General features: G+C 43.8%; 1 protein-coding gene across 1 annotated transcript in view; it reads left to right on the forward strand.

Annotated features, from left to right (window-relative positions):
• The window catches only part of STAB2 (stabilin 2), a gene marked incomplete at its 5' end in the record, with an annotated part of 48,210 nt that overhangs the window by 20,669 nt on the left and 3,336 nt on the right, over nt 1-24,205 (forward strand). The window contains 25 exons of the mRNA XM_008938192.1: nt 808-933; nt 1,469-1,542; nt 3,330-3,401; nt 5,945-6,064; nt 6,523-6,570; nt 8,330-8,413; nt 8,513-8,659; nt 9,039-9,173; nt 9,488-9,547; nt 9,737-9,913; nt 9,999-10,088; nt 10,848-10,994; nt 12,254-12,310; nt 12,606-12,729; nt 13,675-13,824; nt 15,284-15,388; nt 15,805-15,912; nt 16,592-16,785; nt 17,828-17,969; nt 18,308-18,441; nt 19,574-19,739; nt 19,971-20,077; nt 20,718-20,837; nt 21,625-21,783; nt 23,862-23,969. Coding sequence (XP_008936440.1) covers nt 808-933; nt 1,469-1,542; nt 3,330-3,401; nt 5,945-6,064; nt 6,523-6,570; nt 8,330-8,413; nt 8,513-8,659; nt 9,039-9,173; nt 9,488-9,547; nt 9,737-9,913; nt 9,999-10,088; nt 10,848-10,994; nt 12,254-12,310; nt 12,606-12,729; nt 13,675-13,824; nt 15,284-15,388; nt 15,805-15,912; nt 16,592-16,785; nt 17,828-17,969; nt 18,308-18,441; nt 19,574-19,739; nt 19,971-20,077; nt 20,718-20,837; nt 21,625-21,783; nt 23,862-23,969 — 2,954 coding nt within the window. The remainder of the gene's footprint in view (nt 1-807; nt 934-1,468; nt 1,543-3,329; nt 3,402-5,944; nt 6,065-6,522; nt 6,571-8,329; nt 8,414-8,512; nt 8,660-9,038; nt 9,174-9,487; nt 9,548-9,736; nt 9,914-9,998; nt 10,089-10,847; nt 10,995-12,253; nt 12,311-12,605; nt 12,730-13,674; nt 13,825-15,283; nt 15,389-15,804; nt 15,913-16,591; nt 16,786-17,827; nt 17,970-18,307; nt 18,442-19,573; nt 19,740-19,970; nt 20,078-20,717; nt 20,838-21,624; nt 21,784-23,861; nt 23,970-24,205) is intronic.

The following is a 24,205-nucleotide window of genomic DNA, read 5'->3' on the forward strand; positions in this document are numbered from 1 at the left end:
ACTCTGGCTGCTTTCATTTTTTCTTCTGGCACAAATCAGCCAAATCCATTTAAAACTACTGGTGGGAAATTCCCCATCTGCAGAAAGACTCAGTGACACAGCTTGCACCCACCTTTATTCACCTCTACAGGGTTCCTAGGCAAAACCAGATGCAGGACAAGTCATCTTACCAGTATAGCTCTTACAGCTGCTGAAAAGGCAGTTTGGGGTGATTTGAGGCAAAAATTAAAGTAATATTTAGACCGATTTGATTCACATTGAAAAGGCTCCTTCCCTGCTCCTCAGCACAACCCAAGCAAACTCAATTTGTAAATCTCTTGCTCTAGAGTTGGAAAAAAGGCACAAGCATCCATATGAGAAACAACCAGGACTTTTTGTCACAGGAAGGCTGGGTAGCATTATGCTCTAGACCTCCTGCAAGAGAAGGCACATTATCCATGTGCAGAAAAAGGCAAGCTAAGGGAAAGCTTCAAATGGCCATTTAATCTAGAGAAGAATGTGAAGATTTTTCTTTTTTTTTTTTTTTTGTGCTTGGTTGGAATGGGCAGAATCAGAAGATGGTAAGTTACTGAAAGTCAGTCATGAATGAATTCTTATCTTCCAGATTAGAATTATCCTCTCATCTTTCCATCTTTTAATAATATGTATTAAATATCCATCACTAATTAAGTCTATGGCCTCTTAAATCAGAAACATTGTGTTCAGAAAACGTTACCAAATCCCTTTAAAACATAGAGACAGCTTAACCTGAAAAGTGAAAAGTCATTTAAGCACATTGGTTTAGTCTGGGTTGTTGTCACTGTTCAGCTATCGATGCTTGCAAGACCAGCAACGGTGGCTGTTCTACCAAGGCGGAGTGCCAAAGGACAACACCTGGCAACAGAGTGTGTGTCTGCAGCGCTGGCTACACTGGAGATGGAATAATCTGCATTGGTAAGCACTTGCAATGTCTCATACACCACACAGAGGAAAACTACCCAAGTGATTTTTGTCCTGTAAATGAAATATCCTTCTTCTGCTATGACCCAGAGCTACAGTTTCCTGATACAACAACAAACCCCAATGACAAAGGCATCTCTACCTGCTGTGTGGTTGATGCTCTTTGGCAAACCATCCAACTACGGCAGTGTGGTGTGACACCAAAGCCAATCAAAAAAGATCTACATCTCAACCAGAATAAGCCCATCTTCAGCAACTTGATACACTCATGCTCCTCTGACCATTGCACTCTTAAAGACTTTAAGACACTGTTTTACCATACCTATCCAAGTATGGGTTTGGAAATGTTGTCAGCAGGAGTTTAGCCTTCACTAAGACAACTGCAAGACCAAGATATTAAGTAGCTAAGGGAATGGGTCTCATTTATTCACGGTTGTCATAGATCTGCATTCCTAGTACTCTTTACTAAAATTCTCCTTTCTTGGATTTTCAAACATCACTTTTTTATTTATTATTCTGTTTCATCAAGAAATCAATCCTTGTCTTGAGAACAATGGTGGATGCGATAGAAATGCAGAATGCACACAGACTGGACCCAATCAAGTGAGTATTTTGTCAGTGTAGATAAATAAGATGGACCAACTCTTTACAGTCCAGTAAAAAAAGATTCACTCAACTCAACTTTGTTTTTAAATTGAAAAGCGTATTTCATAACAAAACCCCTGAGAAGTATATGCTACTCTCAAAAAGGTATTTGAGGGGGAGTGGAGACAAACATAAAATGAATTTCAGTAAAAGAAATCCAAAACTGCAAAGGAAAGCAGTGTTTTGCCATTTCAAGCAGTTGTTTTTCACCTGTGGGAGGTTTTGGTGTGAAAACTTGTCAGTCTGAAAGTATTGCCAGATAATGTTTCTTTCATTGTTATAGAAACTGTCCACAAAAAGATTCCATTCCAAACTAGCCCTTTCCCCAGCATAGCTCAAATGGAAAATTCACAAGGAAACAAAACAGCCTGAATCACAGTTCTGATATAGGGGGTACAGCATACCAGCATCCACTCTCTGCTGTTCTGTATCTTTCACACAGAAGTACCACACACTTTCCAAAGAAAACAGTACAAAGAGATGAGGGGAGAAAGGAGAAAGAAATTTGCCTTTGCAATTAAGTGACACCGATTATTGTTTCTGTTTTTATAAAAAGTTTCAGAAGAAGCCGAACACCCTCAATACAGCACTTCTTATCCTCCGTCCTGTAGTTTCATACTGGCTTTAGCAGGACTGTAATCCTCCTTCAGGAGCAATGCAGGAAACCATGACCAGGAGTCAGAGGCCGCTTCCTGCCTTCCAGTTGTCTGGGAACAGGAGAAGCAATAACCCCACCATCTCATTTTGCCAGTACCAAGTGGTTAGCTCTTTGCCTGCACTGTCATTTGCAAGTCTGTATACTTCTGGCAGGAGCACAGAGCCACTCCATTTCTTCCCCATCCCTCTAGACAAGACAGGTGATGGCTTATTCTTCCATACAGCCTTACCAGGGATAGAAGTAGTACAACATGATTATTTATACTTCCATACCCAGTTAACATTGGAGCAATAACAAGCTCCACTACGAAATCCCAGCGCAGCAGTCAAACTTACAAAACAGAAATGCGTCTGTTTTCTGTAGGACTTTCAGTCATTCAGGTACATAAAACACTGGTAATTTCCTTTCTGCTGAAGAAATCTCCTTGAATTTTCAATCTCCTACATATTCAGTGTGAATTCTACATTGAGAACCATTAAGCAGAGAATTGTAGAAGAAAAACAATTTCTTTGCAACCATTTTAATTTTTCATCTTTGTGGTAATTGCAAATGCAAAACAGAAGAGCCACCGTGTAAGTGTAAATGCATTACCTCTGCAGGGGAAGCCATCAATAACATCAAGACAAAATGTACATTTTGATATTACGCTTCATCACTTTAAAAAACAATTTTAAAAAATATTTAAAAACCCAAACAACCAAGAGAGGAAGGGAAGGGAAGAAGGGAATAGCAACATACACACATAAAATGAGGGAAACAAATGAGGGGTTTAACCTGTTTCACCAGCACAATGGCTGTGTGCAGATGTCAAAGCAGGCATTTCAAACAACCAACACAGCAGAAGATAGACAAGAGAGAGATAGGCAGGGAAAGGGCAGATAGAGCCTCTTGGAAATTATTGTTCCCCAATCTCAGTCTACAGTTGCTTATGCTGGCTAAGAAATGCTGCTGCAAGAGAGATGATGCAATTTTAGCTGAATAAATTGCACATCATATAACTATGAAATAACCTGGGGAAAAAAATTAAATGTGTACTAAAAAAAAAAAATCAATCTTCTTTCTTTGCATGCATGTTTCTGTTTTGTAGGCAGTATGCAATTGCTTGAAGGGATACTCTGGAGATGGTAAAACATGCACATACATCAGTCTATGTTCACAAGTAAGTATTCAGTTAAGGAGGGTCTTGTTATAATCATTACACTTTTATGTTTTGTATGCACTCAAAAATAAGTCAGATATGCCCAGGATCAACTTACATTAACCTAACTAAGATTTTAAATGTGCTTGGTTCATTACATGTTTTAGTGCTGTTGCTATTTTAGAAACCAAATATGCAGTAAGGACTTTTCCTGCACCACAGCCTGGACATAACACGAGTGAGGGCCTGAATTCTGAGTCTTAAAAAAAAAAAACAACCAAACACACAATTCACATCAGATCTAGAGAAACAGACTGTAGTCTGTGGTGGTAAAATGTAAATCATATCTTCTTAGCAAATTTATTGTCACTGCTAGAGTTCATATAAAAAGCCACTATCCAAATTTATGTTTGGATACAGAGGGCTTACCAACATTTCAATTTCTACCAAAAAAAAGTCAAATTTTCCAGGCAAAACAATATAAAAGCTTGGTTCAAATGAAAGAAAGAAGTGTGATCTTCTACATGTCACCTGCAATGACAAAAAAAAAAACCAAACATACCACCCTACAGTTCAGGTTGTTGATGCTCAGGGGTCAGTTCCAGATGTTCTAGGAGCCAGGTGATTTAGAACCACAGAGAATATTCTATGTTAGATAAAAATGCCTATTTATTTTTAATATTCTCCTGTCATTAAGTTTTCTAGTTTGATTTGGGACCATATCTGTGCAGCCTGAACAAGAGAAATTATCTAGTGTCAGCATACACATTCCCTTCTCAGTCAGAAGTATCAAGTCCTCACATTGCTGTGTCATTACCAGTGAAAAATGTTGGGGCAAAGATGTGTTCAAAGCCCTGGGCTCCCTGGAGTAGATGTTTCCAGCAGAGGTCCCAGCCTGCAGGCTTACCTACGGCAGAGCTTCCATGGGGCAAGTCAAAGAGCAGAGCCCCACAGCCCCTACAGGGGGGCTGCATCCCAAATGCATCCCTGTAGATGCATAATACAGGATAGCAACCACTTCAAGCTGCAGCAGAGGCAGCTTAGTGAATAGTGGAACAGAGGAGGCAGGATGGTGGATGTGGAGAACAGAAGCCTCTCTTGATGGGGAGGTTGCACCATTCTCTGCACCAGCCATTTTCCTTCTTTCCCTCCACACCACACAATGCAGAGCTTCCCATGGCTTTCCTCATTTTGTCCCTCACTTGTCACTGCAGGCTGAGAATCAGCCATATGAGTTCCACAGGAGCTAGTTCGCATCCTGCAAGCCATGAATTTGCAAACGCTGCGGTTCTCTGCACCAGCTGTGTTGCTCTGCTTCTTGGCAAGCTGCAGCAGGGACATAACCACTCTCCCAGGGACATTAATCCTTTGTGCTCCGAGTGCTGTGACAATAATTCTCACCCTCCCAGCCTAGCCTGTCACTGGAGTTTCTCTAACCTTGAAAGGTTAGAGAGATGAAAGAGCAAGGGGAAAAAAAAAAAAAAAAAAAAAAAAACAACAGCCTGAGGAAGGGGAGCTCAAAGCTCTCTATTGCTTCGTACAATTTTGTAGGCTTTTGCCTTTTCCTATGCTTTGTTCCAGCAACATTGCTTCCAATTGGCTAACTATATATATGTATTTTTTAATAGTTTTGAAAAGTGTTACTAGCAGACTAGAGGCTAATCTGTCTTCACTCAGGCAAACGTCTGTGCAGCAAAGCTTCCTGGGAAGCCACAATAAATCCAAGATTGCCAACAATCAACCTAAAGCTAGTTAAATAAAAAGAAAGTGCACGCAGATCCACTATTTACTATGGCCTGTCTAGCCATACTAGTAGCTCCCACAGGAGAGTCTGCTTCTGCTCCTGCTCATGGCCCATGGGAAAGGACGTGACTGGTAACAAGAAAGACACTATGAAAAAAGCAAAAGGAAAGGAAACAAGATGACTTCTCAGTTTTTCTGGATTTTTTCTTAAGCCCAGGATAAAAACTCGAGTGCAAACTGAGGTTCTATCTTGGGAGCACCCACAAGCCTTAGATTGCATGTGTGGTTCATCCAGGGGCTACCAGGAAAGATTTTATAGATGAGCACGTGGCAGAGCCCTGTTCCAGTTGGCCTGGTCCAACAGACAGATAAAGAACAATAGACACTTCCATGCTAATGCTCCCCCAGAAATCCGGACTCCGAGCACTATAAAAGTGATTTACCTCTAGAAATAGTTCTCTGCAGTGTAAGTCAATGCTGCCTTGCCAGAGCAGCTAAGACTCATTCCCAAGGTACAGAATGAAACCTGCCTGGAAATTGTTTGGATCCTCATAACACCATGAAGTGAAGATATAAGGAGGGAATAAAAACTACATCCTGTGCATAAAAGGAGAGTTATTTCTTATGAAAATTAAATGCTTTTTGTTGTTTACAAGCAAGTACATACTGTCAGAAGTTCCATTAAGATATGGTTTTATAAAGCTGTTGGGAGTAAGTCTTTCTGAGCTATGTACATTGGGGGGAAAAAAAGTGGTGAACTAAAATTGTTCTGCACACCTGCTAGCAAAGGAATTAAATGTTTTAAAATTTGATCTTACAAGAATAATGGAGGCTGCAGTGAATTTGCCATCTGTAATGACACAGAGCTGACAGAAAGGACCTGCACCTGCAAACCTAACTACATTGGGGATGGGTTTAAGTGCCGAGGCAATATCTTCCAGGTAAAGTGTTGCATATGTTTGCTGTCCTTTATTTTTCTTTGGATAGTTATTTCATACAATGACTGTCTCTTGAAATGTGACAGTTTTTTCTTTAACAAATTGATAAATCTACCCCAGAATTTTAAATAATCCAAACCCAAGAAACCAGGAGTAGGATGTTGCAAGATAACCCTACCTGTCTCAGAAAAACAACCAACAAAAAAGCAAACCAAACAAGCAAAAAAACCAACTGGACAATTGTTACTGACTGCAGCATTAGGAAATTAATACCAGTATTTTTAGATTTTAGAGAAGCCTGTTCTTTAACAGAGCAAGGTAAGAAAAGAACAGGAGCAATGCAGATGGGTAGTATTTACTCCAAGCCAGTTCTCTTTCTTCTGCAAGTGCTGCATTTATTTGTACTCCACAGTTGTTGTCTTACGTTTGCAGCACTGTAACAGTCCCATTCTTGATTGCAGGAACTTCTAAGGGACCCCAACACATCTAGGTTTTATTTCCACTTAGAGGTAAGAAAAGGTCACACTTTTTTCTTTTACCCCTTTTTTTGGAGGGTGGGGGGAGGATGTCATGTTAGGGGGGGTTGAGGTTCACAGTCTTTTTCTTTTTTAACGTCAAGGGGGGGCAGAGAGCAGGCATGAAACCAGCATGTGTCAGCATCCTTCAGCTTAATTAGAACTGAGTTTGGATCACCAGCCACTAATATTAGAGATGCTCTAATTTAAATTATTAACTGTCATTAAAACCTCTAGAGAATTAATAACAAAGACTAAGATACCAGGGAAACTTAGGGGCCCAAGACCAGGCATAAAACTGAAGCTTTTACCCACTCACAGTCTGAGATCTTCCAGTACATCTCTCATGAATTTTGATGAAAGCAAACACTATTCTTCTAGCCCTTTTGCATTCCCAAATTTCAGCACTGATTTTAGTTGCACCTCAGAAACATCACAGGTGTTGCTGATGTGTGTTGCTAGACAGCTAACGTGCCCCACCAATTCTCAATGCCTTTTGGAGACTGGCAGTAGTTATGCTCCATTTACCCCAAGCCTCGGGTAAGAAATAAAATCCATATTCTGGCCTGCTAGCTCAGAAACTCATATTCCATGTTCAGTTGCACTACCACAGTAAACTGATTGCTTCCTCTCACTTCAGCAGAGCTCTCTTCTTATTGTAGCTTGTCAGCAGCCATTGCAAGGCCCCTCCAACACTCCAGGTCCATTTGTCCTTGTAACAGTAGTTAATATACTCCTAGATACAGGCAACTGTGTATCAGTTAAATGCATGTACAAACACATAAATATACCCACTCAAGATTATCTCAGGATGAAAGGGTTTACTCAACCCTCACCCAGGAGGGAATTGCTTCTCCCTACACTGTGTTGGTTGAGAGCTTTCCCTTTTCTTCTCCTGTCGCTTACTGCAGAGGAAATGGAGACTTGGCTATAAGCTGAAATCTTCCACTTGATACCCCTCTCTCACCCTTGTGTTGCGGAGGAGTGTAATGGTTTGAAAACAAACCAGTGAGACACTCAAAGTCAGAAATACAATTTAATAAGGAAAAAAAAAAAAAGCAATAATACAAAGGAAAACCACAGACAGAATCAGAATACAACCTGATACTCTGTAGTTAGGGTGGTGGTAGCAGTCCAGATGAAGCAGTGGTCTCGTAGAAAAAGATCTGGTAGCTCTTACCCTCTGGAAAATCCCAGTGGGTAAGCCCCCCTGTGCTGTACTGAATCCCAGTTTATATCCAGATGGGAGCACTCGGCTCCTCCCCCTGGGCAGAGCTTCTCACAATGGGTTGATATCAGTCTCTGAGTCATGCAGTGTGTCCTTGATGGTCCATTACACAGAAATAGTTCCTGGGGGGAGCTCTGTAAGAGTCATGGGGCGAGGCATGGATGGGCCCATTAACAGGGAGGAGGACTCCTGCTGGGTGGGAAAGGTGTTAACATCTCCCCTGACCTTGAACCTCTTTCCTTATCTGTTATAGCCTGGGGTGTGAGGTCTGTCCTGGGCAGCTGCTACCCATGATTTTCTTAACAGCCCATGAGCTCTGACATAGAGAGTATAGAATACACAGTTTTTAGTTCTACCCACATAAGGATAAACTGGTCTCAGCCCCTGTAACCATGACAGGGAGGGAAACAGATGCCGCAGTGACAGGGCTGTGGGCACCCCCCACTGAGCAGGGCTGTCTTCGTCACCGCGTGATGTTACGCGTATTAACGACTCATGGCTGCTTTGTCCCCTTACACTTGGCAGGCCTTGTCCATCAGAGATATTGCAGGCCCTGGCCCCTTCACCCTGTTTGTACCTCGCACAGACGTACTAAACAGCGACCCGCGGGTACGTAAGAAGGCCAGAAGTTTTTGGTGAGCTGGCCACGAGGTTTTGTATTTAGATGCCTTGCTCAGCTGCTTCTTAACTCTCCACTTTGTGCTGCAGGTCAAGGACTGGATTGCCAAAGGAGTCATGGCCCAAGTCCTCCGGTACCACATGGTGGGTTGTGCCAGTCTGTTGTACAGTGACCTAACAACAATCAACAACATCACCTCTCTTCATGGGGACCTGATACACATCAGCTACTCTCAGGTAAGAGCACGAAGAGGAAGGGAACAGAATAATCAAACAGTCTGCTCTCATTCAGCTTTTTTAGAAATCTGAATGATTCCCTTTCTTCCTCTAATGCATAAAAATAGCATTAAAACGAGGCTGCCCATTCAGCTGAAGTGTTCAGGAATTATCTGCTGTGCAGGGCGTGGAGTTGTACAATCCTTGCTTTGACACAAGTTATCTTACCCTCAGACTCAGGCTTTATGAGCATGATGGGAGTTCAAAAAAGCAAAGGACAACTGAAGCTACTGCTTACTGCAAAGAAAGGGTGGTCTGGACTCACTGTATCCGAGATATTTGGCATCGGCCTCACCCACCCACAAGGTTCCACAGAAAATGTGTTTTTGTTGCTTTCCAGAACTCACTCTTTTTGAACAACAATGCTGAAGTTATACTCAGTGATGCTGTTGGCACAAATGGTGTGATCCATGTCATAAACCAAATTCTGGTTCCTTCACATATGCAGGATTTCCCCCTTAAGAAGGTATGTACAGTTCATTGTCATTCTCATTCTGGTGGCTTTCTGTATTTACTGTTAAATATACAAATCGTGAGTCACCAAAAAGAACAGTGATACTAAAAGGACCTTATATAAACATCATTTAACTTTAACTTATTCAGCAGCGTCAAATATATTTAAAATTCATTCAGGAATTACAGTTAAGAGGTCTTCAGCACAGTACTTTTATATCAACATTCATTTCATAACAAAAAATTACTTACAGGGTAAAGCAAGCTAATATCCACTTTTAAAATACCCATATAATGTATTTACTAGTAAGTCACCAAATATGTCTGTCTTTCTAGGAAAGTCTTAAGATGGTTGCCGCCAAACATGGATATATCCTGTTCAGCAGTTTGCTAGAGGTAAGGACACAAGAGATGGCAGCCATTGGGCAAAGGTTTTAAACATTTCTCTTAAAGAAAAGAGCACAGACATGGAACATGGCATCACTGGCAGGATGATGTTCAGTTACACCAGACATTCAACCCATAGAATCAATGTCATTATAGACAAAGCATTAATTCCCTGCCCAAATTTTTGCTATGTTGCAGAAGAACAACCTGCTTGGGCTGATCAACGATCCTATTCACAAACCAGTCACGCTCTTCTGGCCCACAGACACAGCCATCCGCGGGCTGCCACAGGAGCAGCAGGACTTCCTCTTCAAGAAGTCCAACACAGACAAACTGGTGCAGTACCTCAAATTCCACGTTGTCCGTGACACTGCAGTAAGTTACCTCCTTGCTTTCTAGGAGAATTGCCAAGGCTAAGACATGCAAGCCCAGACGTGCATCTCCCCTCTTTCCTTCCCAGCTGTTGGCCTACAAGCTATCCAGCTCCATCTCACTGAAGACCCTGCAGGGCTCTAATCTCAGCGTTAGCTGTGGGGATAACGGGGAGATTGTAAGTATACACTCTGCCAGCACACTTACCCCTTGCCCTTGTTGCAGGATTTGCTCATACAGACCCCACCATGCCTGTACGCAGCCCCCAGAAAGGATCAGTGGCATCAAAACTCATTGATCTTTGCCAGTCCGCACCAATAGCCACAAAACCAGGGCAGCCACTCCAATAGTTTAGACAGACTAGATGCTTTGCAAGACTCTTTGGAGCTGTCATTTCTCTGTTGTAAAATGCTATTTGTTCAAAACAACTCTCAGTTACTTCAAAACTGAGAGACTAGCACATTTCAACTTTTCCTACAACAAAATACACAACAGAAAACTATGAAGACTATGAAGCTGGCTTGGGCAAACACCCCAGAAATGTAGCATCTGCAGGCAGACTCTGATTTGTAATCATTTACAAGCTAAGATTGCATACTTAGATACTCAGCCTACTGAGCCAGAACATCAGCACATTTTTCATTGCACACGTACAGGGCCATACTCACATAACCCCTGGCAAGCATCTGCTTCTGAAAATATAGCTAAGCCTAAATGTGCATCAGATAAGGCTTTGGACACCAGCTTGGCATAGTCTGTTGCAAGGAAAATGATATAATGCTGTTATGTTATAGCATTCAGCTATAGGAATGGAGGCCCCCAGACTGGTTTAGAACAGAAGGAGGATTATCCCTCACACCCACGCAGGACCTGGATTCAACCTGGCCCCAAGGAATCATGACTTGTCACACTTCCCTCTTCCCATCCCGCCTCCTAGGGCGCACTTTTCCTGAACGACAGAAAGTGCAAGATAGTGCAGCGGCAGCTGGAATTCGATGGGGGCATCGCCTATGGCATCAACTGCCTGCTGACCGACCCCAGCCTCGGAGGTCGCTGCGACACTTTCCTCACGGTGGATTTCATGGTCAGTCCCCTTTTTTGGTCCCCCACTCTGTCAAAGACACCACCTGAGGGCCAAGCCCTGTCCTCACGGAGACCAGGATAACACTTGGAGTAGCTTTGGCACTACTGAGGTTAAGTGCCGCCACTTCAGGCTGGCTTCACCTGCTGCCCTGGTTAGAGCTAAGGTTGAGAAGTACAGCACAGCACCTGAAAGATGCACGACAGAAGTCCTGCATCCACACTAAGCAACACATGGGAAGGGCAGTCTCAGTTAAGAGCAGTTTAGCAAGCCCTGACCTGTTTTGCTCAGGCCAGAACAGTGCCTCGGAAAAGAAAGCATGTATATGATCAAATATGGATTTTCTCAGTGTGCTTTTAAATTAATATATATTCACACTACAGATTTGGTCATAGAGATTGTATTTACAAAGCTCTCAGTTATCCCCTGCCCCAGCTGCATGGGGTATGAAGGACAATGACAGAAAGCTGCTTGGTCTGTCAGCCAGGCTCTCAGTTTCTCACATTTATTGCTTTCATAGAAATCTGCTTTAGCACACCTGAGTAGGGAGTGTTCTCATGGAGGAAGCTTCCTTCATGAACTTTGATGTGTCCCACAAACAGGAAGTTTCAGAGTCACTTCAAAATGGGTTTCAAGACCAAATCTACTTCAATTTAATTCCAATGTATGAAAAAAACTGCCTAGAAGTTAAAAAAAAATAAATTCATGTAGTCAGTCTTAAAAAAGCTTATTGGAATTTTAATTTTTTTAATATACCTTCAAAAATTATTTCCATTATAAAACCGACACTTATGTGCATCCCTCAGGTTACCTTTTTTTTTTTTCATTATTTTGTCAAATTAAGTAGATATAATTTCCTCAGATGTGGTCAGTACTTCCCAAGAAGTAATCATCTACCTCTATTCCAAATGAGACATCCAGATCTGATGCAGCGCATGTCAATACTTGTTTGAAGAATATCCACCATCTTTTCCCTGCTTGTTTAAATCCACAACTAAATTTCTTCTTCTGGAACTTGTATTTTTGGTATCAAAACTAATTTCTTGGATTTCATGGCACTAAATAAATGCAACAATTTTGTTGTCATTCTCCTCTCTTCTTTCCCCAGAGTTCTCACATCTCAAGCACGATAAGCCTACACTCCTCTCATATTTGCTGCTTTCCTAAGACAGATGTTTTTTTTTCCATTTTAAATAGTATTCTGTTGCCATTGTTTTAATATGTTTTTTTTTTTTTCCCCCCTTTTTCATCTTGTACAACAGGGGCATTGTGTTAGCTGTTTCCGTAATTCTAAATGCCCTCCAGGGACAAAACCAAAGGTAATATATTAAAATCTTGCATTTAAGCAATCTAGCCTGCATTTCTCTCTACTTCACACAAGCAAACTAGAGTAAGTTGCACTGAAAAAATAAAGAGAGCAGCCCCTCATTCTTCACTAATGGTGCTTAGCAAGCTGGGAATCAATGTGAAGGTGGGGCCCCACACATCACATTCTGATTCAATGTACATCAGAAATTGTGATCTCAAGAGGATAAAACCCAAACCTCCACACAGCACTCATCTTCCTGTGTTTTCTCCCCTGCCCCTCCCTGCACTGGCACGTGCAATGCCCAGGAAGGGATCCACCGGTGCACGTACGAGTCCTATGGGCTGCGGAGGGACGGCTGCCGTAGGAACTGCTCCATGGTTATCCAGAGGCCCAAGTGCTGCAAGGGCTACTTCGGGCCAGACTGCCAAGGTATGTCCCCCCTCCCCACAGCTGGCTGGACAGCACCCCAGCAGGCTGAGCTGTGAGAGCCAGGATAGGGGGCATGAGGAGAGACCAGCCACAAGATAGGGGAACTCTGTTGGAAAAACTGAAGTAAACAAAAAGTATTATTGCTTTTCCACTCCAAATCTTTTTTTCACGTTTACAACAAGTTTAAAACTCCACACTAGTATCAAACTAAGTGAATGCTATGGAGAGTAACAACTGCTCTGCTGTAACCAAACCTAGGGAGTCTTAACTGGTCACCAGCTCAAAGTCCTTTCAACACAGAAATAGACACGAGGTTCACGGCCGTGATACCAGCACACACCACAGACACACTTAACGATTCCTCAGCCACCTACAAGCACACACACCACTGGTGTGAGCTCAGAAATTGTAGCTTTAACCAAGTGTGAGACAGTTTGTGAAGCATTATCCTGCAACTGTGTTAGCAGACACCGATCAGCTGGGTGCTCCTTCACCCGCAGACCCCACAGTGAGGAACAACACTGAGACTCACCAGGCACATAGGATCAGGATCCAGGTTAGGATCTCTGCCAGCAGACAGGTCCAGGGACAAGAAGCTGTGCCAGCTCACTCCATCTGGACTTCACAGATACCCAGAGATCCCAGGCAGTTTTGGCCAGCCCAACTTGAGCTGCACTTAGGGTTCACCAGAGCAGCAACACAGGTTTGGATGTTCAAGCATCCAGCTAACAGTACCCAGACCCAGGGGCTGGAGCTGAAAAAGCATGTCAAGGAATTTGGAGCACAAGGCTTGCAGTCACAAGTGACACAGCTGCTTTCACACACCCCTACAGAGAAGCACTTACAGGCCTTGCCCTGTTTAAGGATTTTTCAGAACACTGAATAACAGCAACAATGAATAAATATGGACTTGAGCTAAACTGACACTTTTTTTAACCCTTTCAGCTTGCCCAGGGGGCCCAGAGACCCCATGCAATAACCACGGCTCCTGTGACGACGGGTACACTGGGACAGGCGAGTGCCACTGCAACAGTGGCTTCAATGGGACTTCATGTGAGCTGTGCTTGCCAGGCAGATACGGATCCAACTGCAAACGTACGTTTAAGTTTCCTTGCCATGCTGTTGCCCACGTCACACCTAAGCTATTTTGTTAGCAATGAGCTAAGTATACCAAGAAATGCTTCCCCCTTTCAAGATCACCTCTTTTCCCTGAGCCCCTCCTCACAGAGAGGGATGGCACAAGGTCTCAGAAGGAAGGAGAAGGCAGCTGTGGGGCAGAAGCTTGATTAGATTTCTCTGCAAGGTTCCTCCTATTCTTATAGGATATATAATTAACATAAAGTGGATACAGAGCCTCTATCAATCAGCAAGTGTTTTCAAGCACAGCACAGTTTTTTTCCCCATCTCCATAAAGGATAAGATAGTATTTTAGCAACGTGGTTCCTCAAGGATTGCAGGAGACCAAGGCCACACGCTACTTTTGTGGAAATGAATTAAAAGGACACCGAGAATAAAGCAGTTTGTGAAGAGGGATAGCAGCAAGAAACTCCTCCCATAATCCATTTTGCTGAGACTTTAAACATAAGCTAGATAGAATGAGGATCAGTATCAAATTTTGAACTGAAAATTTTTTCCAAAATAAAGTCTTCAGACAGGAACACCCCACATATAAAAGGAACAAAAGGAATTCAGAAGCTTTCAGTCATAAAAGTATCTAAAACAAACAAACAAGAAAACTACAGCTAATTTATCCATGTTTTACAGCAAAGGTCACTCACCTCACATTTGGTTTCCTTACTCAGTCAGACCTTCTCCCAGGCAGCAACCAAACAATACATCTTACTCCTCTCTGACTAAAAGGCTTCCCCATAACCAGCAGCTGCTGCACATTAAGACAGGATCAGGCTAGGTCTTCAGCTCAGCCATTAACTCCTTCCCACCACAGTTCTTTGTAAAGTTTGCTACTCTACCGCAATGCAGACCAATACTCGTTTTCATTTTGAGAAGAACATTGAATGAATTTCAATCATAAAATTATAGGATCACAGGTTAGACGGGAACTCAGGAAGTCTCTCGTCCAGCCCTCTGCTCAAGGCAGGGTCAGGTCTGAGTTCAAACAAGGTTGTTTCAGGGTTTATCCTTTGGAGGCCTGCAAACCTCAAAGAATGGAAACTGCCCAGCCACTCTGGATAGTCTGGCCCACTGCTTCGCTGGCCTCATGGTGAAAAGCCATGAGCTTACATTTATTTCAACAATCGCCAAATAATAATGTATCTAAACTGGCAGTCCAGGTGATGTTTCTCCTAGCGTGAAGCCCTCCTGCAGTGGTGAAGCACTGGAACAGGCTGCCCAAGGAGGTGGTGGAGTCACCATCCCTAGAGGTGTTCAAAAAATTTGTGGACATGGTACTTCAGGACACGGTTTAGTGGTCATGGTAGTGTTGGGTTGATGGTTGGACTTGGTGAACTTGGAGGTCTTTTCCAACCTTAATGATTCTACGATTCTCTAGGGAGAAGGCAGCTTTGTAAGTGATCCTTCTGTGTTCGTTTTGCAGCCTGCGAATGCAAGACCAACGGGCAGTGCGATGAAGGATCTTCAGGCACGGGGCGATGTTTCTGTGAAACGGGATGGACTGGCCGGCTGTGTGAAACCAAGCTAGGTCTCTGCCTTCTCTCGCCACACTCCACCACACAGAGACAAGGGTTGATAGCACTTGCAATTTACAGCAGGGAGTTTTTGCAGAGAAGAGGGAGAAAGAAAGGATTAGTAACATCAGAAGCCCCCATTGGAGGCGAAGGAGCTCTGCCCTGGACTCTGGTCATGTCCCTTCACCTCCCTGTCTCCTCCTTTGTGAAGTGGGAATATAAGTGTTTACCTCTCCTGTGGAAAGCCTTTGGGCTACGTGAGGGAAGATATCACCCGAAAGCTAAACAGCCCCAAAAAAATTCTTACCGGTTTTCCAGTTAGCAGTGCTAACATTTTTCCAGTTTCCAGTGAGGGCTTTTTTTTCCGCATGAAACAAGGGCACTGCAATAGAAACAGCACCTTCACCCAGCTGTTCTGCCTTCCCCACAGCTCTGCAGCCAGTGTGCTCTCCGAGCTGCTCCGCCAACGCCGTCTGCACGGAGAACAACACGTGTCAGTGCAAGCCACTGTACAATGGAGATGGGATCACGTGCACGGGTGAGCTCCCTCCTGCACAGCCTGATACAGGAGAGCAGGTTGTCCCCTCTCACATCTTCATTTGCACCCAGTTACCGTTCGCTATGAAAGGTTGCCTAGCAAAGCTAAAATATTCCACAGTGCAGAGTGAAACAAGTTTAGGATATATACAGTTTAGTATTTTTCTGAAACAAATGGCTAGCTTCACCAGGCTAGGCTGAGCAGGAGTGTGAGCAAGAAGTGTGCGCTCCAGACAGGTTTTGGAGACAGCAGGGTTTTCAGCAGCATTTCACTTCCAGGGTTTTCTTTGATGACCTTAGGCAAAGCAGTTCCCCAGTAGCATCACTGCAGAAACAGTCATTCTTTCTGGGCCAGGTGTCTCACATCCCCTGAAGTCATTCTGGCCACAGCAGTACCCAGAAAAGGAGCTCTCTTGGGCCACTGACAGGTGAAGCAGAACCTCTGGGAGGTGGTGCCATGTCTCTTAAATTGAGGATAACCTGACAAGAGCTTCAGAAATCTAAAGGACAGCCTTTGTACAAGCTCAGGAACACCTCAGGAAACGCAAGCATTTTTTTCCTCCAAACTACCATTCTAGTAGTTTTACTGTGCCTTAAAAATCTGGAAGTGTTTTGTCTTTATGAAGAATATCCTCTTTAAAAGCAGACGTCACTCACCCGCTTTCTTTTTCCCCCTGCAGCTGCAGACCTTTGCAAACAGAACAATGGCGGGTGCCACAGAGCAGCCGAATGCACGCAGCTCGGGGTGAAAGTCTTCTGTAGCTGCCAAAAAGGATACAAGGGAGATGGCTTCGCATGCCTTCCAATAAATCCTTGCGCCAACGGGTTCAACGGAGGCTGCCACGAGCATGCCACTTGCACTGTCATAGGACCTGTAAGTTGAACGATTTCCGTCACCAGCAGGGAAGTCTGAGGCACTTCTTCCTGGTGCCAGCAGAAGTCTTTTCTCTGGCTGGACCACACTCCATGCCTCTCAAAGTTCCTGTTTTCCAAAACAACCTTTACATAGCTTCAGCCTACTTTCCACATCGGTTTGGTATCCATTCATCTGAAGGATGAGAAACAGTTTGACATCTTTGCTCTAGAGAAAAGTGTACTGCAGATAGGGATATTTTGTATGCATAATGCCTCTGTCCCTTTCTTAGCTTTCCATAACTAGATATCCCTGTTGGCAATAGGAATTTGTGGGATTGAAAAATAATATATTTTGGTAGCTAAACCTATGGACAGTTGGGAGAATAGTGTCACTTGTTGGTTGGCCAGATTCAGCTTAGAAAACTCTGCAGCCCCATGATACAAATTCCTCGGTCTGCATGCTCAGTGTTGTTGAGGAAAATTTGTGCCAGTGGCTTAATCCAGTAATTGTCCTGGTGCTCTCAGGATCATCTATTCATTGCATTTTGATGGTTTGATGTGTCTTCCAGGTGCTATCTAGAAAAGCCTTGCATCTAATCCATTCCAGCTGCTAAGCATCACAATCCCTGGATGTCACCAGCTCCTACTTGCTTATAGTTCTCAGTTTATGACTATCTAAGTGGGCTGCTAAATTCCTTTCGTGCTCCCACTCCTCCAAATTTCATTTTGATAGGTTTGCCATCCGTTTTTGTTAATCGCATGTCATAATTACGTCACATAATTCTCCAATGCATGTTATTGGTTTTGTGGATGGGATTATGCTTTGGTATTAATTTAGCAAAGCACCCAAGTGCATGTGTAAACGTTTTTCTTAGAAGAATAAATGTTAGTGTCAGAGTTTGCAGTCTGTTGAATCACAGTTGTTAGCAGCAACTTTCCTGTTTGTTCATTCCTGGCTGTATCAAGTGAAATTTTTCCAACAGTTCAGAATGTTGCCTGAAATACCACTTTTATGTCAGCTAAGTATTTGGCTTGGCCTTTTTTATTTCCTCTCTGAGCAGGACAAACGCAAGTGTGAATGTAAAAATAACTACATTGGTGATGGGTTGAACTGCTCCGTGATGCAGCTTCCTCTCGACCGCTGCTTGCAGGACAACGGGCAGTGCCACGCTGACGCCGACTGTGCCGACCTCCACTTCCAAGGTGAGGATAGCACACCATGCACGCCATGGGACAGAGACATCTTCGTTCGTGTGCCACTGCACTGAAGCCAGAGGTCATGATCCTTGTGTCTGTAAGCTTACTCAGTCCTCTACCTATGTCCCCTTGAAACAACAAGAAGATTAAAGCCAGAACACGTGTTTACATGTTTTGTGATATCAGACTTGGGGCATTATAGGTAGGAATGTTACCCCCTAAGGTATCAATCTGTCTTAACTACATTTCACAAAATGCGCCGTTATTTGTCTGGCGCAGTTCACTCTGCATTCAGACATGGCAACCCCTTCAGGAAGAACTAGTTCTTCTCTCTCTCTTTGCAGATACCACAGTTGGGGTTTTCCACTTACGGTCCCCACAAGGACAGTACAAAATGACTTACGAAAAAGCAAAGGAGGCCTGTGCCAATGAGTCCGCCACTGTTGCTACATATAACCAGCTGATGTATGCACAGAAGGTGAGGTAGCATCTCTGCAGTAGGAGATTCCTAGAATGGACTTAGCCACAGCATAAATGGGGAGGGTTATTAGCTGCCCCCCGCTAACAAGCTTCATTTCCCCCCTTTCCTTACCCTATGCCCTAGCGTATGTTTAGTTGGGAGCAATTTTCAGCCTGTTTATTGTTTTCATGCCTGCTCAAACAGCCCTGAAATCAGTTGTTAAGGCCTTGTTTCCAGTGATACTGGGCTGAGATGGTAGAGTCAGATTAACAGACTGTTTTCATGGGGGGATTAATTATCAGCACTTCTGAAAGAAATGTACACTTCAGAATTATGCTTAATTATTTTTTTAAAAAATATATGGCTCCGGGAATCTTTTCCCCAAATGCCGTTAAGTGAACAGACCTATTTCCGTATTCTTTTCCTTCAGTGTGTTACAGTCAATGCATGGCTGATATTAATGGGATGAACAGCACACCTTGGGTTAGTAAAATTTGTTTTAGAAGTGTGGGTCAGAGTGTCTGTGCCTCTGGCTCCTCCCCATCAGCAGAAGGAAGACAGACACCATTTAGAACCACCTTTATCAAAATGTGAGACTGGACCACCGGCAGCACATGCGTCTTCTACTGCTGCAAGAGCAGATTCAGATTGCAGCTGAAGTTGCAAGTCCTCTGTGCCCCATATTGTCAATACTTCCCCCAAAGCAGCAAAGTCTGCGGTGGGGCTAGCTCCAGCGCTCCTCAGGACTTATTTTCTGTGTTAAGCTGGTTTGTCAGCCCTTCCCATCCTGACAAAAGGTGAGCTGGCACACAATAGGATTGCACATCCCCACTGGCTCTCACACCCACTTCTGAGCCTGCCAGGCTTTGGGCTCTGGGAAGCTTTTCACAGGAAAGGCTTCTTTGATCCATAAAAGAAGCCACTGACTTTCAGAGGGCTTCCTCTCTCCAGAGCCCTTATTAAAGAGCTCAGCACAGGGCAGACCACAGGATGGATGGACAGAGCCCTGCCAAACCCTCAGAAGGAGTGCTGGTGGGTTGGGCGCTGCCTGAGTATCCCAGGGGAATTGTTCATTTCATCTGCAGCACCCCAGCCCCGCCACCCAGCTCTTGCCCCTGTGCTTCTTCCCTTATGGCTGTGCTGGCTACAGGCGAGGTACCACCTCTGTGCTGCCGGCTGGCTGGATGGTGAAAGAGTGGGCTACCCAACTGCCTTCTCCTCCCCAAACTGCGGCTCTGGCTACGTAGGCATTGTGGACTATGGGAGAAGAGCCAACCTGAGTGAAACCTGGGATGTTTTCTGCTACAGGGAGAAAGGTAAGAGGGTCCTTTGCTGCATCCTTCCGTGAGAAGGGGAGGAGGAGCCTGGGTTTTTGGTTCCTTTGGTCAGCTACAGGCTACTAGATAACACTGAAAGAGATTCTACCTCTTTCTAACTTTAAAAATCAATAAACATCTTTTGCCTGCAAGTTGTTTTTCAGACACAGGGCAGCCTAAAGTCTCCTAGCAAAAAGCATTTGCCCATGCAGCTGTGTTTGTGCCTTCCAGATGTCAACTGCACCTGCAAGCCAGGCTATGTGGGGGACGGCTTCTCCTGCAGTGGGAACCTGCTGCAAGTGCTGATGTCCTTCCCAACGCTCACAAACTTCTTGTTGGTAGGGCCCACAGCCAGCACACCGCTCGCCCGGGTGAGCGGAGCAAAGCAAGCTCTGCCACCAGGTTGTATCTCAGTCTTTGCTTTATTAGCACCACAAATACAGGTAACAACACACCAGCAAAGCAAAGTGGAGTAGTCTAAGTCTGCACTGTCAAAAATCAGAACTTAGTTACTACCTTTTTCATTACTTGCTCCAAAGATGTTTCAGGTTTCTAAAACTCAGTTGTAAATAAAATGATGCTGCAGCTGTAGCTTAGAGAAGATTCTGTGTACAGCTGCTCCTGGGTTTTGAAGCATCACACAGAATGTAGTGCTTTCTAACTGCACTGAATTGCCACTGAAGAAAGGCAAAACATGAAAAGGGTCCTTTTCTCACCACTACCCAGAAAGGCATTATATGTATAAGTAGTCTCACAGAACAAAGGCCCAACTCCTGCAAGTCAGTTTAAGATGGCGTCATCAAATCAGCAGCTAAAACTGGGTTTGAATACAAACTTTATGTAATGTGACTCCAGCGCTGCTTCATGGCTAATAACATAAAACTCCTTTGTCATTATTTATATGGTCTTATCTTTGTAGCTCCCTGCACAGGAGTGTACAATTCCTCTTTAGTGAAGCTGGATTTTATTTCTGTGTAGGACATCATGGCTTACTCTAACAGCTCGAGGAAGGGGAGAGAGTTTCTGCGGTACCTCACGGACCTGTCAGCGCATGCCACTCTCTTTGCTCCAAATGATAACGGGTTAAAGGAAAATGAGGTCAGGGTTTTGTTTTTTCCTTTTCTCCTTCCTCTTTTTAATAACACTTTTTAAACAGCTATTATGAGTTTCTGTATCAAAGTAAAATGTAAGATTAAAAAAATAATAATCTTGGCATGACATGAATTCCGTGTAACCCCCAGACAGTTTAAACTGTGCTTCTGGAAGAGGTGAGTTCATAGTTTGCTTTTTTTTTTCCCCCCATAGTTAGAAGTATAAGGTTATCATGTGTTCAAGTAATTAAAAAGACTCTTCCATCAGGCATTTTAGTTACCCAGTTATAAAGGACTCTGTCTGGCATGAAGCCTTCTCTGACTTACTAACATCAAGCACAATCATTTGAAGAAAGCAGTGCACAGCTTTGTTTTCCCCCACAAATACATTAAAGGCATCTGTCCCTAGCTTCATTTCTGTGCTTATCCCTCCCACCCTTCCTTCCAACATGGTCTCAAATAATTCACATAGGTTTATGCCCTGGCTTGCATCTTCAAGCTGTTCAGAATATCACTGAGGCTCATCACTTCAGGTCATCATACAAAAGAGTAATATGCTGTATCCCACTAGAACCAAGGTACTGCCTGCTGCAGGCAGCTCTCAGAGGTCAAGAGGGACAGAAGATCACACTGCACACATCTAGATTTCCCAATAGCCTCTGCCTCATATGGCACTTGCTGCAGCATTAATAGCAAAAAGTGGGGCAAGGTCACAGGCATTTAGTCTACTAATAAATCCAGAGGATTACTGAGATCAGTTGTTAACATTCCTTGTATTTCACTCTCATTTGCAGACACTTTCTGGGCGAGACATTGAGTATCATGTATCCAACGCCAGCATAGTGTTTTATGAAGACTTGACTAATGGAACCACTCTTCTAACTCGTCTAGGGGAAAAACTCCTCATTACAAACACCAGGGACCAGGATCCTCAAACCCCCATAGCTGAACAGGTACCTTTTTTAATAAATCTCCCATCTTTGTGCTTTTCCCCCACTTTATGACTTCAGAAGGCTCTCGCCTGCCCAGAGATTGCAGGATAGCAGCTGGTAAACTGAACATTTACACATCTGTAAGTGACCAGGCTCTAACACACCGAAGTGAGTAAACTATTCAGGCAGCCTGCAGGAACAGCAGGATGGGGATATGGTTTTGACTGAACCCTTCTCTCAGTTTGATAGGATTATGGGAGACAGCAGTGTGATAGAAGGAGGGATGAGAAGAGCAGTTTACCATTAAATGAAGGTGTGAGTATTTGTAAAGTTTCTTGGCAACTCTCTGGGAGAGGCAGGAGATGCCTGCACAGCCTTGCTCAGAGCAAAAGCAGATAAAACAGTGGTTTGCATTTTTTATTACTATTTCAGTGGTTTTTAAATACAAGAATTTATAGCCTTTTTGCAAGTGGAAAGTATCCTGTGACGTTTTAGGGGACCACATTCTTTGAAAAGACACCCAACTTCTTTCTTTTTAATGAAGAAATTACTCAGTGCACATGTACTTCAAATGACCTCTGTGACAGAAAACTCATGAGACTAAGGTTGGAACTCTGCTGTGGATGATGCTGTATAGCTGGATTTGAAAATAAGAAACACTGCATCTGTGGGCTTGTAGTTAAAACGTGCTCTACAAAATGGCACTGGGCACAAGGAAAATTGAGTGTCCAACATACCAGCAGTGGGAGGGAATTTCATGGACACCCACATGAAGAAAATAGGTGCTGTAGAAAGAGGTGCACAAATAACTCATCTGTCGGTTTTGCTTCCTTCATTCTCCTCTTTCAGGAGAAACCCCTCTAGCATAAAAAAATATAAATGGCAACTTTCATAACCGCCCTATAATGCAGGCCCAGTAATCACATTAATAAAGTATACCCTTGTGAGAGAGCGGGTGCACTAACAGAAGGCTTACCTGTGTCACTCATTAGCATGCAAGCAGCTCTTTTGGATCACTTTGATCTGATGAGTTAAAAGATGTTCTCCTTAAAGTCCTCCATTCTTCAAAAGCTGCCAAAAGGAGGCTGTGAGCCCATTAACAAACAAATCTTGTTCCCGCCCTTCAAAGCTAGTTGGAAATTTGTAGCTTTTCTTCCTTCCTGGAGAACCCAAGTAAGCCCTTCATTCCCCCAGCTGCAGTAAAGCTCAGCAGTGTGCCAGTGTGGGAAGGAGAGGTGGCAGCTGCTTTCCACCTATGCTCCAAGCAGCCAAGCACCCACCTCTCTCAGCACACCAGGTCATAAACCTCAAGCTTTTCCTCAGGACCCCGGCAGGGCAGCACAGGGATGAGGGAAAGGGAGAAGGACACAAGGCAACTCCCACATCACTCTGCAGGGGCACCATGCCTGAGCCCCTTCCTCTGTGGGCACAGAAACCATTTTGCTAGGATGCAATTTAAGCAGTTTGCAATAACACAGATGCCCATGAGCCCATGCTCTGCAGACACAGACCCAGGCTGCAGAAGCTGAGGACTAGCCCAAAGCAGTCAAGGACTCCTGTTATCAGCAAAATTTAGAGAGATGTCAGCACAGCAAGGACTGATTCCATACTTCTCCCTTCCTGATAAGCTGCCAAATGGGGTCACCTTCCAGCTTCTAGATGCTAGGCCATCAAACTAACTGTGGGCAGCATCTTCCCAGCAGTGCTGACCAAGCTTTCTGGAGCCATCAAGCTCAGCACAGGTGGCACTCCCTCATCACAGAAAGCAGCTGTAATGGAGTCAGGCTGGAGGCTGCCTGCAACTCAGGAATAACACCACTACTAGACAGAGCTCAGCAGTTGTACAAACATCACAAAAAAAAAAAAAAAAAATTAGAAAGAATTGCCTGAAGGCTATACATACATAACGATGACAGCTACTTCATGCACAGGAGAGCCATGACCAGCCTGGAGCCACCCTAGACTGAGGCACAGGTATAAAACCCCATGTGATTCTTCTGTGTGTCAATAACTGAGATAGGGGAAGAGGCTTGAGGTTTATTTCAGTCCCAAAGGGAACAGGGTCAAAGTTCAGCCCTCATTGCTCCTTCTCCTGGCAGAGCGACATCAGATATGTGGATGGAAGTCCTATTGTTGAGTGGGATATAATTGCTTCCAATGGGATAATCCATGTCATTTCAGAACCTTTAAAAGCTCCACCAGCACATGTAAGTACATAGCAGTGACTTTTCCTTTTTTTTGGGGGGGGGAGGGGAGGGGGGCGAGAGTGTTGGTGGGAGGTGGCTGTGCGTTATATCAGCCCAAACTCATTACTGGCAGCCATATGTATGCAGCTTCAGTTAAAAAGCTTACTTTGAAAGAAAATCAGAAGTTGAGAACCAAGTGCCAACGAAGGTTGTTCAAAATGTTTGTCTGAACAAGTTCTGCTCATTTATTTTATGCA

The sequence above is a fragment of the Merops nubicus genome, unplaced genomic scaffold (genome assembly GCF_000691845.1).
Source record: "Merops nubicus isolate BGI_N331 unplaced genomic scaffold, ASM69184v1 scaffold2534, whole genome shotgun sequence".
NCBI lineage: Eukaryota > Metazoa > Chordata > Aves > Coraciiformes > Meropidae > Merops > Merops nubicus.